This window comes from Brachypodium distachyon, chromosome 4, assembly GCF_000005505.3.
Source record: "Brachypodium distachyon strain Bd21 chromosome 4, Brachypodium_distachyon_v3.0, whole genome shotgun sequence".
NCBI classification, from domain to species: domain Eukaryota; kingdom Viridiplantae; phylum Streptophyta; class Magnoliopsida; order Poales; family Poaceae; genus Brachypodium; species Brachypodium distachyon.
In genome coordinates, this window is record NC_016134.3 from 23,410,727 (window position 1) to 23,423,857 (window position 13,131).

General features: G+C 43.4%; 2 protein-coding genes across 4 annotated transcripts; one reads left to right on the top strand and one right to left on the bottom strand.

Annotated features, from left to right (window-relative positions):
* Positions 1-354: 354 nt before the first annotated feature.
* On the top strand, positions 355-5,603 carry LOC100841761 (chaperone protein ClpC2, chloroplastic). The gene is made up of 10 exons (XM_003576041.4): positions 355-591; positions 868-1,486; positions 2,230-2,345; positions 2,443-2,571; positions 2,667-2,852; positions 2,982-3,197; positions 3,440-3,657; positions 3,768-3,843; positions 3,949-4,038; positions 4,118-5,603. Exons 2-10 carry the CDS (start codon positions 895-897, stop codon positions 5,324-5,326), a joined length of 2,832 nt encoding a protein of 943 aa, XP_003576089.1. The 5' UTR covers positions 355-591; positions 868-894; the 3' UTR covers positions 5,327-5,603.
* A 283-nt stretch (positions 5,604-5,886) lies between these two features.
* On the bottom strand, positions 5,887-12,776 carry LOC100836192 (endonuclease III homolog 1, chloroplastic). 3 transcript variants are annotated; one of them, XM_010239460.3, is made up of 12 exons: positions 12,529-12,775; positions 11,690-11,814; positions 11,346-11,436; positions 10,308-10,349; positions 9,038-9,156; positions 8,513-8,579; positions 7,659-7,750; positions 7,172-7,309; positions 6,988-7,092; positions 6,840-6,923; positions 6,208-6,383; positions 5,887-6,058 (listed from the first exon to the last, which is right to left on the bottom strand). In XM_010239460.3, the coding sequence occupies exons 1-11, from the start codon at positions 12,635-12,637 to the stop codon at positions 6,243-6,245; spliced, it is 1,113 nt and encodes a 370-aa protein (XP_010237762.1). In that variant the 5' UTR covers positions 12,638-12,775; the 3' UTR covers positions 5,887-6,058; positions 6,208-6,242. The 3 variants fall into 3 exon arrangements, with proteins under 3 accessions (XP_010237762.1, XP_003577617.1, XP_024310973.1); XM_003577569.4 differs by having other exon boundaries at positions 5,887-6,383; positions 12,529-12,774; XM_024455205.1 differs by lacking the exon at positions 10,308-10,349 and having other exon boundaries at positions 5,887-6,383; positions 12,529-12,776.
* Between the last annotated feature and the right edge of the window lie 355 nt (positions 12,777-13,131).

Below are 13,131 nucleotides of genomic sequence, written 5' to 3' on the forward strand. Positions count from 1 at the left end.
CAACATTTAGTGTATCAAATAAGTACTCCCTCCGTTCCATATTTTTTGTCTCAAATTTGATTAAAAATGGATATAGCTAATTACTAAAAAGTGTCTAGATACATGTAGCATTGCGGCAAGAATTATGAAACGGAAGGAGCAAACCTTATATCATGGTGGATCTTATAAAACTAATTTAGAGATTAGGACAAACTTAAGACTATTTACACTTAACGGGGCGTGTAACTAGTAACAGTGAGCATATAAAAAAGTTACAGCATACACATGCAACGCGTATGAGTCGGATCAGCACGAATCTTAATGTTCGTCGTTCCTCCACCTCCCACGGGCCACGGATAAAATTGACGTCTGCCTTCTGTCTGATCTGCTGTTCGTCTCAAAGTCTGTCTGTCACCAACAACTCCGTTTAGGACCCGCTCCCCTTCTCTCCTATATGTATATAGGCGACCATCGTCCCCTTTACTCGCGACTGTACATTGCGGAGTGGATCGGAGATGCATCTGGGGGACGTGATCTCTTTTGTTCGTAATTAATTTGGGGAAGCCCTAATTCTTCCTTTTGTTGTCGTTCTGCGCAAGGGTCCTCTCGTAGGTGAGCAAATCCGATCCCAACGATCTTGGTCAAAAAATCTGATCCCAACGATCTTCTAATCAACCAATCCATGCATGGTCCGATCGATTACGCCTTTCTTCTTCTTCCCGATCGATCACGCAGAGATCACAACCGTTTTGGTACTAAAGGTTTCCAAATCCAATTCGGATTGCAATGCCGAGGATCAAACTAGTATTTCGGTTATAACAAATCAATATATTGTTTTTCTTCCTCCCCCTCTTGACGGAATTATTATCTGCCCTGTTGTATACACAGGTTGCCGGAATCCATCTAGCCATTGCCATGGAAAAAATCTTGCTGAAGCCACCTGCTCTTGGATCACCTGGCGCCGGACTTGGTGGTAGCTGGAGGTCCCGGTGCACCAGGAGGCCTCCTTCCGTCGTTCGGGCGATTCCAACGGCGGCAAGCTTCCGTCCCATCAAGATATCCGCGAAATCGCTCGCCGCTCACCGGCGAGACATCCATACCCATCCGGCAACGCTCGCCCCTTTGGGCCTCGGCCCAGGCGGACCATGGGCCCATGGGCCGTCATCGTCGTCGAGAGGCGGCCCCCGGCGCCGCTTCGTGACCACCAGGGCCATGTTCGAGAGCTTCACGGAGAAGGCCATCAAGGTGATCATCCTGGCGCAGGAGGAGACGCGGCGCCTGGGGCACAATACGGTCGGCAGCGAGCAGATCCTCCTGGGCCTCATCGGAGAAGGCACCGGCATCGCCGCCAGGGCGCTCAAGTCCGCGGGGCTCAACCTCAAGGACGCGCGCGTCGAGGTTGAGAAGGCCCTCGGCAGGGGCACCGGCCTCATTCCCGTCGAGATCCCCTTCACGGCGTCCGCCAAGAAGGTGATCGAGTTTTCCGCTGAGGAATCCCGCCAGCTAGGTATGTATCATATGCCGGTCATCCAAAGAAGTGGTTCTTGCGGTCATTGGTTATGTTTGGCTATCATTTCAAGTTATTTGATTTAATGAGTATGCACACACCAATTTATCAGCACAAACGACTTAACTAAGGTCTGTGCCGGTGGCCACAAATTGCCATGGCTTTGTATTTTCACCAAATTTCCAGAATTACCGACATTTCGGTAGGTGCCACAAAATTTGCATTAGGGCCATGACATTTCACTGATGTGTGAATTTGAGCTAATTCAAGGTGGACCTTTTTGTCGTTCACCCAAATTGAAAGCTCGAATAACAATGTCGGCGATTTCAATAATGTCCTAATCTGAATTTGAACCCTCATAATGCATCCCATAGTGGCAGAAGTAGTACAGTATGTCATTTTCATTAGAAGAAACGTCGAGGAGGAGAAAGTACAAAAGCCAAAGGCAAAACCGAAACAGCGAGGAACGAATAAGGAGGTCTCAACTACTAGTGCAGCACCACCCAGGAAGACCAAAAAGAAGAGCAAAAAACAAAAGGAGGAAAACTATACAGTATGTCATTGTTCATGGACAACTGTAATGTCTCGTGGCAGAATATTATTAGCGCACTCATAAGCATGGTGACTATTTCAGTTATGTCATATATCCTTGTTCTTTATTACCTTTGCTACTGGACTTAAGAAAAGAAGAACTTAGGTAGTTCGTTATTTTTCTTGCATTAAATTCCCTTACAATTGTCCAGGACATAATTACATTGGATCGGAACACTTGCTTCTTGGGTTGGTCCGTGAGGACGATGGTGCCGCACTCATTATTCTTAAGAAATTTCAGGCTGATCCCAACAACATACGCAATGAGGTAAATTTACATTAAACTACTAACCAAACAGGGAGTCTTTTCACTTCCATTCTCAGCCGACAGCCTCACAGCTATGAATTTGTCTTCCTCCTCTTAGGTTATGAGAATGATCTCTGAAATCTCTGAAGGTCAAACTGTTGGTACTGGAGTTGGGGGAGGAAGCACAGGATCCAAGATGCCAACACTTGAGGAGTATGGGACTAATCTAACAAAATTAGCAGAGGAGGTGCAGTACTAGGCCCATTATATATACTATAACCTAACAGGACAGAATGTAGTGGAATGGAAAACGAACGGTCAATTCTACTCTCTTTTCTGTAGGGAAAGCTAGATCCTGTCGTCGGAAGGCAGAAACAGATCGAGCGTGTGCTGCAGATTTTGGGTAGACGGACAAAGAACAACCCCTGCCTTATTGGAGAGCCTGGTGTTGGAAAGACGGCTGTTGCAGAAGGCCTTGCGCAGCGCATTGTCACCGGGGACGTGCCTGAAACTGTTGAAGGGAAAACGGTTTGTGTTCATTCAGATGACATCTCTTATACTAAGTGTTATAGTATCGACTTTCGATCATTTGACCTCTCCTGCACTAATGGTGTGAGATGAATAACTAGCTCTTATTGTTGTAATCCGTCATGGCAGGTTATCACCCTTGATATGGGACTTCTTGTTGCCGGTACCAAATACCGTGGGGAGTTTGAAGAAAGGTTGAAGAAACTGATGGATGAAATCAAGCAGAACGGTGAGATAATACTGTTCCTTGATGAAGTTCACACGTTGGTAGGAGCTGGAGCGGCAGAAGGTGCTATTGACGCTGCTAATATTCTGAAGCCAGCACTGGCAAGAGGTGAACTTCAGGTAGGCTGATGCATCAGACCCCACACCTCTGTCCAGATGCATAGCGGCAAGCAATGATTTATATAGCATTCGTTTTAATAATACTCTGATAATCAAGGAAAGAATCTACTCCAGTTTGCTCCCTGAAGTATGACCAATGTCCTTAGTAGTCAGGGGTTCATGCCCACATTGCCGGTAATCAAAATGAGTTTCTTGGGCATCTTCTTTTGCTAAATTGCTCACTGTAAATTTGATGTTGTCAGTGTATCGGAGCCACTACGATTGATGAGTACAGGAAGCACATTGAGAAAGACCCTGCACTGGAGAGGCGTTTCCAACCTGTGAAAGTTCCAGAGCCCATGGTTGACGAAGCCATAGGAATTCTCAAAGGGCTCCAGGAGCGATACGAAATCCACCACAAGCTCCGATATACAGATGAAGCACTGGTTGCCGCTGCTCTCCTCTCGCACCAATACATCAGGTTTGTAAATACTGCAAATTGCAGCGAACCGATGAATTTCCAATATTGTCTACTTCGGTGGCAAAAATTGTACCCCTGGAGTTCTGAAAAGAAGTTTATTTTGCCTGCAGCGATCGGTTCCTCCCAGATAAGGCAATCGACTTGATGGATGAGGCAGGGTCTCTTGTCAGGCTACGGCATGCCAAGGTAGAAGAAAGGCAACACATATATGCGCCTAAACATTTTTCCAAGTTCTTGCATGCAATTTTAAAATAACTGAATCTGAATTTTCAAACTGTATGCCGCTGACAGCTACCTGAGGAAGCTAAAGTTCTCGACAAGAAGCTCAAGGAAGTCATCAAACAGAAGGACGACGCCATCCGTTGCCAGCAGTTCGAGATGGTAACCATGTCTTCGATGAATCAACCAGCTGCAATTTATTCACAAATCTGACATGTTATGTTCTTCGTTTAAATTGCAGGCAGGAGAGCTTCGCAGCGAAGAGGTGGAGCTGAAGTCCCAGATCACGTCACTGGTGGCGAAGAACAAGGAGATGAACAAGGCGGAGGTGGAGTCCGGCGCGTTGGCGGGCCCGGTGGTGACCGAGGCGGACATCCAGCAGATTGTGTCCACGTGGACGAGCGTCCCGGTGGAGAAGGTGTCGGTGGACGAGTCAGACCGGCTGCTGAGGATGGAGGAGACCCTGCACCGGCGTGTGATCGGGCAGGACGAGGCCGTGAAAGCCATCAGCCGCGCCATCCGCCGGGCACGCGTCGGGCTCCGGGACCCGAGCCGGCCCATCGCGAGCTTTATCTTCGCCGGCCCGACAGGGGTCGGCAAGTCGGAGCTCGCCAAGTCGCTGGCCACTTGCTACTATGGGTCCGAGGAGGCCATGGTCCGGCTGGACATGAGCGAGTTCATGGAGCGCCACACAGTGGCGAAGCTCATCGGCTCCCCGCCTGGGTACGTCGGGTACTCGGAGGGTGGCCAGCTGACGGAGGCCGTCCGGCGGAGGCCCTACACCGTGGTGCTGCTGGACGAGATCGAAAAGGCGCACCCGGATGTGTTCAACCTGATGCTGCAGATCATGGAGGACGGCCGGCTCACGGACAGCAAAGGCAGGATGGTGGACTTCAAGAACACGCTCATCATCATGACCTCCAACGTCGGCAGCAGCGTCATCGAGAAGGGCGGGAGGCAGCTGGGCTTCGACAATGGTGACGGCGTCGAAGACGGCGAGATCAGTAGCAGCAGCAGCTACGGGAGGATCAAGAGCCTGGTGGACGAGGAGATGAAGCAGTACTTCCGGCCCGAGTTCCTCAACCGGCTAGACGAGATGATTGTCTTCCGGCAGCTCAACAAGTTTGAGGTCAAGGAGATCGCCGACATCATGCTTGCCGAGGTCGCGGGGCGGATGAAGGAGAAGGGGATCGAGCTGCTGGTGACAGAGAGCTTTAAGGAGCTTGTCGTCGACGAAGGCTTCGACCCCAGCTACGGAGCACGGCCGCTGAGGAGGGCGATTATGAGGCTGCTGGAGGACACGCTCGCCGACAAGATACTCGCCGAGGAGGTGAAGGAGGGAGACTCTGTCATCCTCGACGCAGACTCGGCAGGGAACGTCGCCGTGCTCAGTCGGCATGGCGACTCGCCGGAGCACCAGCCCGGCCAGTTTCTTGCTCTGCCTAGTTGATTGGGCAATTCATGTTTTTGTATAGCGTAAATCTAGCACCGTTTCAGCCATGGATTATTGGCGAGTGACGAAAAGAGTCCTCGTGGATCGTAATTTCGGAGTAATTTTATTTTTCTCGTTCGGTTTTGCTTGCTGGTGCACTGCATTAAACTGCCTTCAAGGGATTTCTGACTATAATGAGCTGGGAAGCTCCCAATCATGTACTTTATTCAAGTGTATGTTCTTGCCAAAACTCTTACAGCTAATCCAATTTTTGACAGTATTTCATTTGGTTGAATTTGAATTCCGGATCAAAAATCATGTTTATCTACCACATGGATTTGTAGAGTGAGAAACAATTTCAAACAAATGATGGATTTTAGAGAGAAATTGAGATTAGTTATAGTATGATTCCATGAAATTTGGGATTGAATTCTTGTGGTCAATTCCGCGACAGCCAAACAAGTTGGTTTCTGGATTTCGAAATGAATTCCAGAATATTCTAGAGGCCCAAATGATGAATGCCAATCGAGCTGTTATTTGTGTGACACCCCTATCTACTTCAAGGCAATTTTACCACCTTAAGAGTTGAACTCGTACGACAAGATCAATTAATGGAAGGCACTATTTGCATGTTTCCTCGCTGAGCTGAGATAGTATATAATGGTAGGCAAACCCATGGCAGTTGGCATGCAATGCTCATGCGAGAGAAAGTGTTTAAACATCGATGTCCCTACGCAGTATCTTCAGTTCCTGCAAATTATATCGTAATTTTGATGGGGTCGATGTGTTCATTCACATCTCGAATAAATTACAGGTATGCAAAAGGATAATAAGTTCTCCAATGGCACTAGCAGGAGGCTATACAAAGGATAGGCCAACCAAAAGATCCCAGGAAATACCTTGGATGTAAAAGGGTTCAGAAGGCACCCCCAGATTAAGTTCTACCTAGACCTCGTTTCTTTTGCTTTGGATTTGGACTTGATGGCTCCTTAAACGCTGAGGGGCAAAGGGTGTTTATACCACAGTTCACGCATTTGGGCCTCAGCGGAGTACAGATTGTCTGCCCAAATCCAACCTGCAAGACATTTTCAGTTTCAGCTTAAGATGACCATTTCTGCAATTTAAGGTATGTGACTATCTAGAGCGCAGGTTTCTGAAAATTCTGGAAATTCAGTCACTTTTTATGCCCCACCATTAAAGTGCAATTGCAGCAAAATACGGAGTATATACAAAAGAGAGTGCAACTGCAACAAATACAAAACTAAATAAGTGCAATTACCACGAATACAAAACTAGAAATCAAAAACAAAATACTAAAATAAAAAAATAGAGGAAGTTGGCCACAAGACACCGTTGTTTTCCGGCCTTTGCCAAAAACAAATAAGGAAACTATAAAAGTGACTGAAACACCACTGAACACAAAAAGTGATTGAAACTTCAAAAAAATTCAGGCAGGAGGAAAAAGCCACCATCTTTTAATATATAGAACATGTCTTCTAAAGGAAGATGAATCAATTCAGTAAGGCATTACCAGCAGCGGGTTTATAGGCTCCCACTCGTCCTTTGGCAACCACTTCTCGAGAGACATCCTTGTTTGTTCTGGTGTTGTAGTTTTCTGTGCGCAGATGGTAAATATAACTTGTTCCCAAGCAGAGAGACAATACAGCTTTAACAAATACCTGCTTTGTTCCTTCTCGGTAGACCCATCCAAGACGGTTAGAAATGCGATGCACATGGGTATCCACACAGATTCCTTGAGTATTCTTCCATGCGATGCTCATCACCTGTTATAGTGAAAAATAGCTATGAAGAGAATTAAGTTTAATTTTCAACTATGAAGGACATAATTAGTAGATAAAATACCAGATGAGCCATTTTAGGGCCAACTCCTTTCAGAGCAAGCAACTCCGTCAAAGAATCTGGAATATCACCTCCAAATCGTTTAAGACAAACTTTAGAAGCTTCTTTTATGAATTGGGCCTTTCTCTGATAGAATCCAACCTGATTAAATTACACACAGTATGGTATTAATAGTTGATCTCAATAGTCTCATGTAACCTGAAAAAGATGACAGTAGAAGCTGACAAAAAATAGTAAGGAACCAGCTCCCAAGTAGCTCGGTTATCAACAGCTGTAATTACCACCAGAGAATAGTAATGAAGTTCAAAGCATGGTTATGTCAGTCTACACTATTATCTATTGCCATTCACTCTGCTATGATGTAAATTTTCCATCCGCATGCTTATAGCTTCAGCTTAGATCCAGTTACTAATAATGCAGCAATTATTGCTTTAATTAAATTGGGAAGGTGCCATTTGTATTGATCCTAAGCATGCAAAAGGCAACTTACCGGTTTGATAAGGTTAGCTAGTGTGGTCTCATCTGTTCTGACGATAGCATCAGGGTCTAGTAAACCATTCTCGGAGAGACGCTCCACGGCAGCTGATAAAAATTGACTCCAAAATACAATCATCACTTTCTGAAGGAAAAACACTACTAAATACAGTTATAGATATGGAAAACAACTAATTAGTCAGACACCCAGACCTTTTCATGAGAAGATTAATTCAATTCAATGGACAAACAGATGGAAAATCCACCTCAAGTTCAGAAGTATGACCCCCCCCCCCCCCCCCCATTCACTAATCTATATTAACATTTTTGCAACATATATAGAGTCCAACATGGGTAGATTCTTGTGAAGTATTTTCTAACGCCAAGGTATGAGCAAACTAGACAAACAACAACACCATTGCCATCTGCTAATTGCGTACAAAATTAAGTTTCTAATAAATGTCAAGTCAAATGGAAATACACATTTTTGCACAAGACGGGAAGATGGGACATATGAGTGTATATTCCAGGCTTTCCAGCAGTGCTTTGGATTTGTTGCTGAACCATCTACGAACTCCATCACATTTTGAACAAATTTCACCAGAACATGGGTTAGCACCCGTTTCAGCATTCCCAGGCTCCAAGCACTAATTGACAAAGAATGATAACTTGAGCCATGTTCCACCGAATACTATCCTCCGAACAGTAATTGGACTAGAACTGTGTTCAAATGCATATGCTGTTGTAAACAAATTCATATTTGTGGCAACCGAACTGATAAGTGATTTGAATTCTGGAGAGTTTAAAAAATGAACACTAAGAGAGCCACTGATTCATTACTTTCAAAAAAAAGAAACTCGTAAGGCATACCATGTGTAACTTCATCTTTTGTTTGGCTTGACATCATAGTTGATATCAGAACTGCAAACCTTCTTTCCTGCACATGAAGAAAAGTAGCTTATGGTTTCGTAATCAATGTGGCAGAATAGAGTTGACTAACATCATTCAATGTAATTGTAGCTAAAACTTTTACCAGTGAAAATATATTTTTTATTAGATCCACCTAAAAGTATAAACAGAACAATGTGCAAAATGAGGTTTCCACAAAATATGGTGTTCTATTTAAACTTGGCGGGTCAATAGGCTCATGGCCAATCTGCAATCTATTATCCATGAACCCGTGTAGAGACTGCATTTTTCTGCCAAGATAGTCAATAAAATACATTTCCAAATGGAAACATAGCGAAAGAAAAAAATAGGGGAATTGAATAAGACCACATTCTCACTACGTGTGATATATTGACCTAAAGGGGATCACATCCGCGTGTTAATTTTCATGGAAAATGGACTTCGTAAACTACGATTCTGAGTTCAGATCAACTGTCTGCCAGATACCTTGGGTGGAAGAAGAGAACCAGCTTTTTCACAGCCCTTTGTATCTACAGGGGCCTCACCAGATAACCTCATGCTTTTTATACCTCCAAGAACTGCTTCCCAATTTTCTGGAGCTACAACTGCATAAATTACAATGTTAGCTTCCTGACCAGCAAATGGTCATGAGGATTCTTGCACAGTTAGATGCCGGAGCAAAAATCCTCAATTCAATAGTCCAAATATCTGGTCTGACTACTGTATTAAGAACTCAATAGACTTTAAGAATTGCGTCAAACCCAGATATTTCAACAGCTAATATATACATTCATCGCTAACAGCATGGCACAACAATCAAGTATTCAAGGTGGTACATGTGTACTGATGTGTTACGTGAGGAAAAAGTGAAAGAACGGTTGTGAGTTCAATCTGATAAAAAAAATTGGGGTAGCTAGAACTGCAGATTATTGGGGGGAGACATGTAGAATCTCTAAAACCGAAGTTCAAGAGTTCGAATTTCATGAAAGATTAGATATCTCACTAAAGATCTCTGCATCAATCACCTACGAAACACGGATACATGGATACGTATCCGGTAAGCGTTACGGGGATACCTTGACATGGCAATTTCCCGAAAACATGGATACCGGGATACGTTTGTATATATATAATGATTATTTAAAAATACAGAAATTAAAGATTTTTGTAGGATAGATGCCTTTGTATCAATGTTCTTCTCCACATCCAACATAAATGATAGCATAGTTCAAAGATCACAAAATCAGTTCACCAAACGAAAGCATCTAAATAAGGAAGGTTCACAGATCATAAACTAGGCATATTAAGATCACAAAATGGGTTACCCCAGGTATCCCTCAGGTATCTTGTTTTTTCTTTCAATTTTTCAATTCGAAAATAGCTGGATACGTATCCGATACGTATCTGGGAGTATCCGTGCAGTATCCGATACCGATATGGCAGTAGAGGGAAGTATCCGCGTTCCTAGCCAATCACCAACCAAAGGGCCAGCATGTAGGAGCCAACATGTATGGTTAGATACGTCAAGAGAATACAAATCCTAATCAAAATATTGTGTGGGGAGAGAATTTCAGCAGTGCGTGGCAAAAATGATATAATCCAAATCATTGTCAAAATATTGCTGATACTGATTGAACGGGTTTGACTTGATATCAGCTTGTAACGATAGAAACCGTCACAAATAAGAACAATAGAAATATCGCAGACAAAAGATGCCATAATCTCCTTCCTCACAATCTTCTGACCATCTGATTACCTTTCAGAACAGATGAAACTTTGACCTTTTTCTCCAACCTGACTGAAGACGTGAAAAGGTAAGCTTTTTGCAGGACATGAGGGAAAACTTACATCTACAATATTTATAACATGTGCAGATTTACAATAAGATGGTCCATATGCAACATACCATGAAAACAAAAGAAGGGGGAGAAACAAAGAACAACATTAGAGTAAATTTGAACATTATTACTGCACGGATTAATGATAACAAGATAGTGGATACACTTGAAGAAACAAAGGAAACATGAAAACATGCAAACAACTGACTTCCTGCCCATAGTAGCTGTAGTAGTTAGCCTCTGTTTCCCCTCCCCTAATGTTCCCTCTATCTTAGTCTGAACTGGAATATTTCCGTTATCAGTAATGGAAAGGGGGGGGAACCCCGGGTGGTAACTGACTTCCTAACTTTCATGATAGTGCTTTTTGAAACTTTAAGTAATGCTCAATATATGCACATGCTGGCTGTAGAGCAATTGGTTGAGGAAGTATGATTATGGATAAAACAACTATGGTGAAAAAATCATTGTTCAAGAAATCGGTAATCGGTAACTGCTTGGTCGGGTAGGGATTAGCGATTAATCGGTTATTGGACCGATTAATCGGTTTAATCGGACGACCATTAATCGGTCGACCATTATACTATATAGTATATATAATTATATATTGGGCTATTTGCCGCATCAGAACCTTGGGAAGGTGCAACCATCTAAAACAAATCAAGGGAAGCAAAGGCATCAGTGAAAACGGATGTGAGCAGCAGCAGCTTGGGAGGAAGCAAAGGCATCAGTGAAGCTCTTCAAGGCTTCGAGCAGGGGCTGGCCGGCGGATTAATCCGATTAATCCCGATTAATCGGTTGTCAGACCGATTAATCGGCTTGGGCGATTAACTGCGGCGATAACTGTTAATCTGCACGGTGGCCTGCCGATCAGCAATTAATCGGCCGATTAATCGCTGAATCGGCCGATTTCTTGAACAATGGAAAAAATTGTAACTTATGTGATGAATTATTCTTACTTGATGATGCTGGTACACCATCTGTAGATATTGATGCTTCTGCCTTGATCTTGTCATATCGAAAATCTTCAATGTCAGGAACGATATCAACCTGCATGTAGAAATTTTCTTGAATGAGATCTGAATGAACCAAAAACAAAGAATAATAAAGGAAGCACTACAAAAGTGACAGCATGAATGCACATATGCACTGAAAGTGGGCAAGTGCAATTACATGTCAGAACAACCAAACACTCGACAGAACAGTAATTTAAATAAACGATATGAAAAGTCCAGAATGAAAAATTAAGAATGTGCGATGCTTCCATTTTAATCTGAAGATATTGTGGTGAGTTAGCAGAAACCTCCTTCTTAGGATGCTCCCCGTTTAATTCAAGCACCCGGCTCAACTTTTTCCTCTTCATGGAATTCATTTCATACTTGGAGTTGTCAAAAGAAACACTGGATTCACACTTCACTTCTCTTACACCTGGAAAGGCGCAATTTGTGCTTTAGAGAAAAGAATAATAATACTAAACACACTTCAGAAATAAAAACATGTAAATTTAATTTAGTAGCAAAGATATGACTAAAAATAGTATGTACTAATTGAAGTAGATCAATCCAAAGTTAGTCTGAAATAATGTTACTGACCATACTTGAACTTCTCTTCTTGTCAATTGGTATGACAAGCAAACTTCTTGCTTATTCTTCTTCTTTTTTTGAGAAAAGGCAGATACTTTGGATTATATTCATGTTATTAAAAGTGGAAACTAATGCCTCACGGAACAAGCACATAAAGGAAAACGCAAGATAACTCTGCTGAAAAATATGTTTTCCTTACATTCCACAAAAGAGCACATGGCAACTAGAATCTATAATGCACAAGAATATCACCAAATCATCAAGAAAACGCACTGATTTTCACACGGTTTATGAAATGAAATGAACAATTGCGTCCTCTGTTTAGTGATGAGGAAAAAGAATTTGATTTTGGGGCGGGGTTGCTTCCATCTTTTTTACTTACATTTAAAGAAATAACCGCACAAAGGGAGAAGGTGTTCAAATTTTGCCTTTTTCTCCCCGGGATGAAACTATCAAAGTCCAAAATGTACAAATATTGCGATAACAACAGCAAATGGAGCAAAGGTAACACACAGATACGGCACCGAATTGAAAAGAAAAACAAGAGGCGGAATTTCACCTGGGTTGAGCTCCGGGCGGGAGGCGCGAAGCAGCCTGGAGGTGGACCGGGTATTGTGCATGGATGAGATCGACGAGAGACCAATGCCGACCGGGAGGAGATGGGGCATGGGCTGACGAGCGTCAGCGCGTTAGGGTTTTATTAGCAACGGCAGGTGTTCTTGGAAGCTTGTTGCTTTCCAACTTTCCCCCGCCTTTGACAAAGGGTTTTCCTTGCGGTGTTCAATCGCGATGCGTGGCTCGTCGGTTGTGGTGGTCCAGTTTGTCTCGTGGGATACTGCGTCGCCTCTCCTCGACTCCCTTTTTCTTTAAACAATCGTCTTGTTTTATTGATTCATACAAGAAAATGCAATAGATCCAAACAAGCTAAACGATCGTACCGAACGAAAATCCACTATAGAAAATCCACTGTAGAAAAAAAAGCTCCATCTTGGTCTTCCGAAATCAACATATCTAAATTCATCTTCCCCGTCTTGACGTTTCTCCACGTAACCGGTAACGGAATTGCAGAATATCATGCTTGCACAAGCTGGACTAACCTTATATGTTTTAAAAAATTGCCTGAGTCAGCCGCCTCAAACAATGGGAACCTAAAATCGTTGAA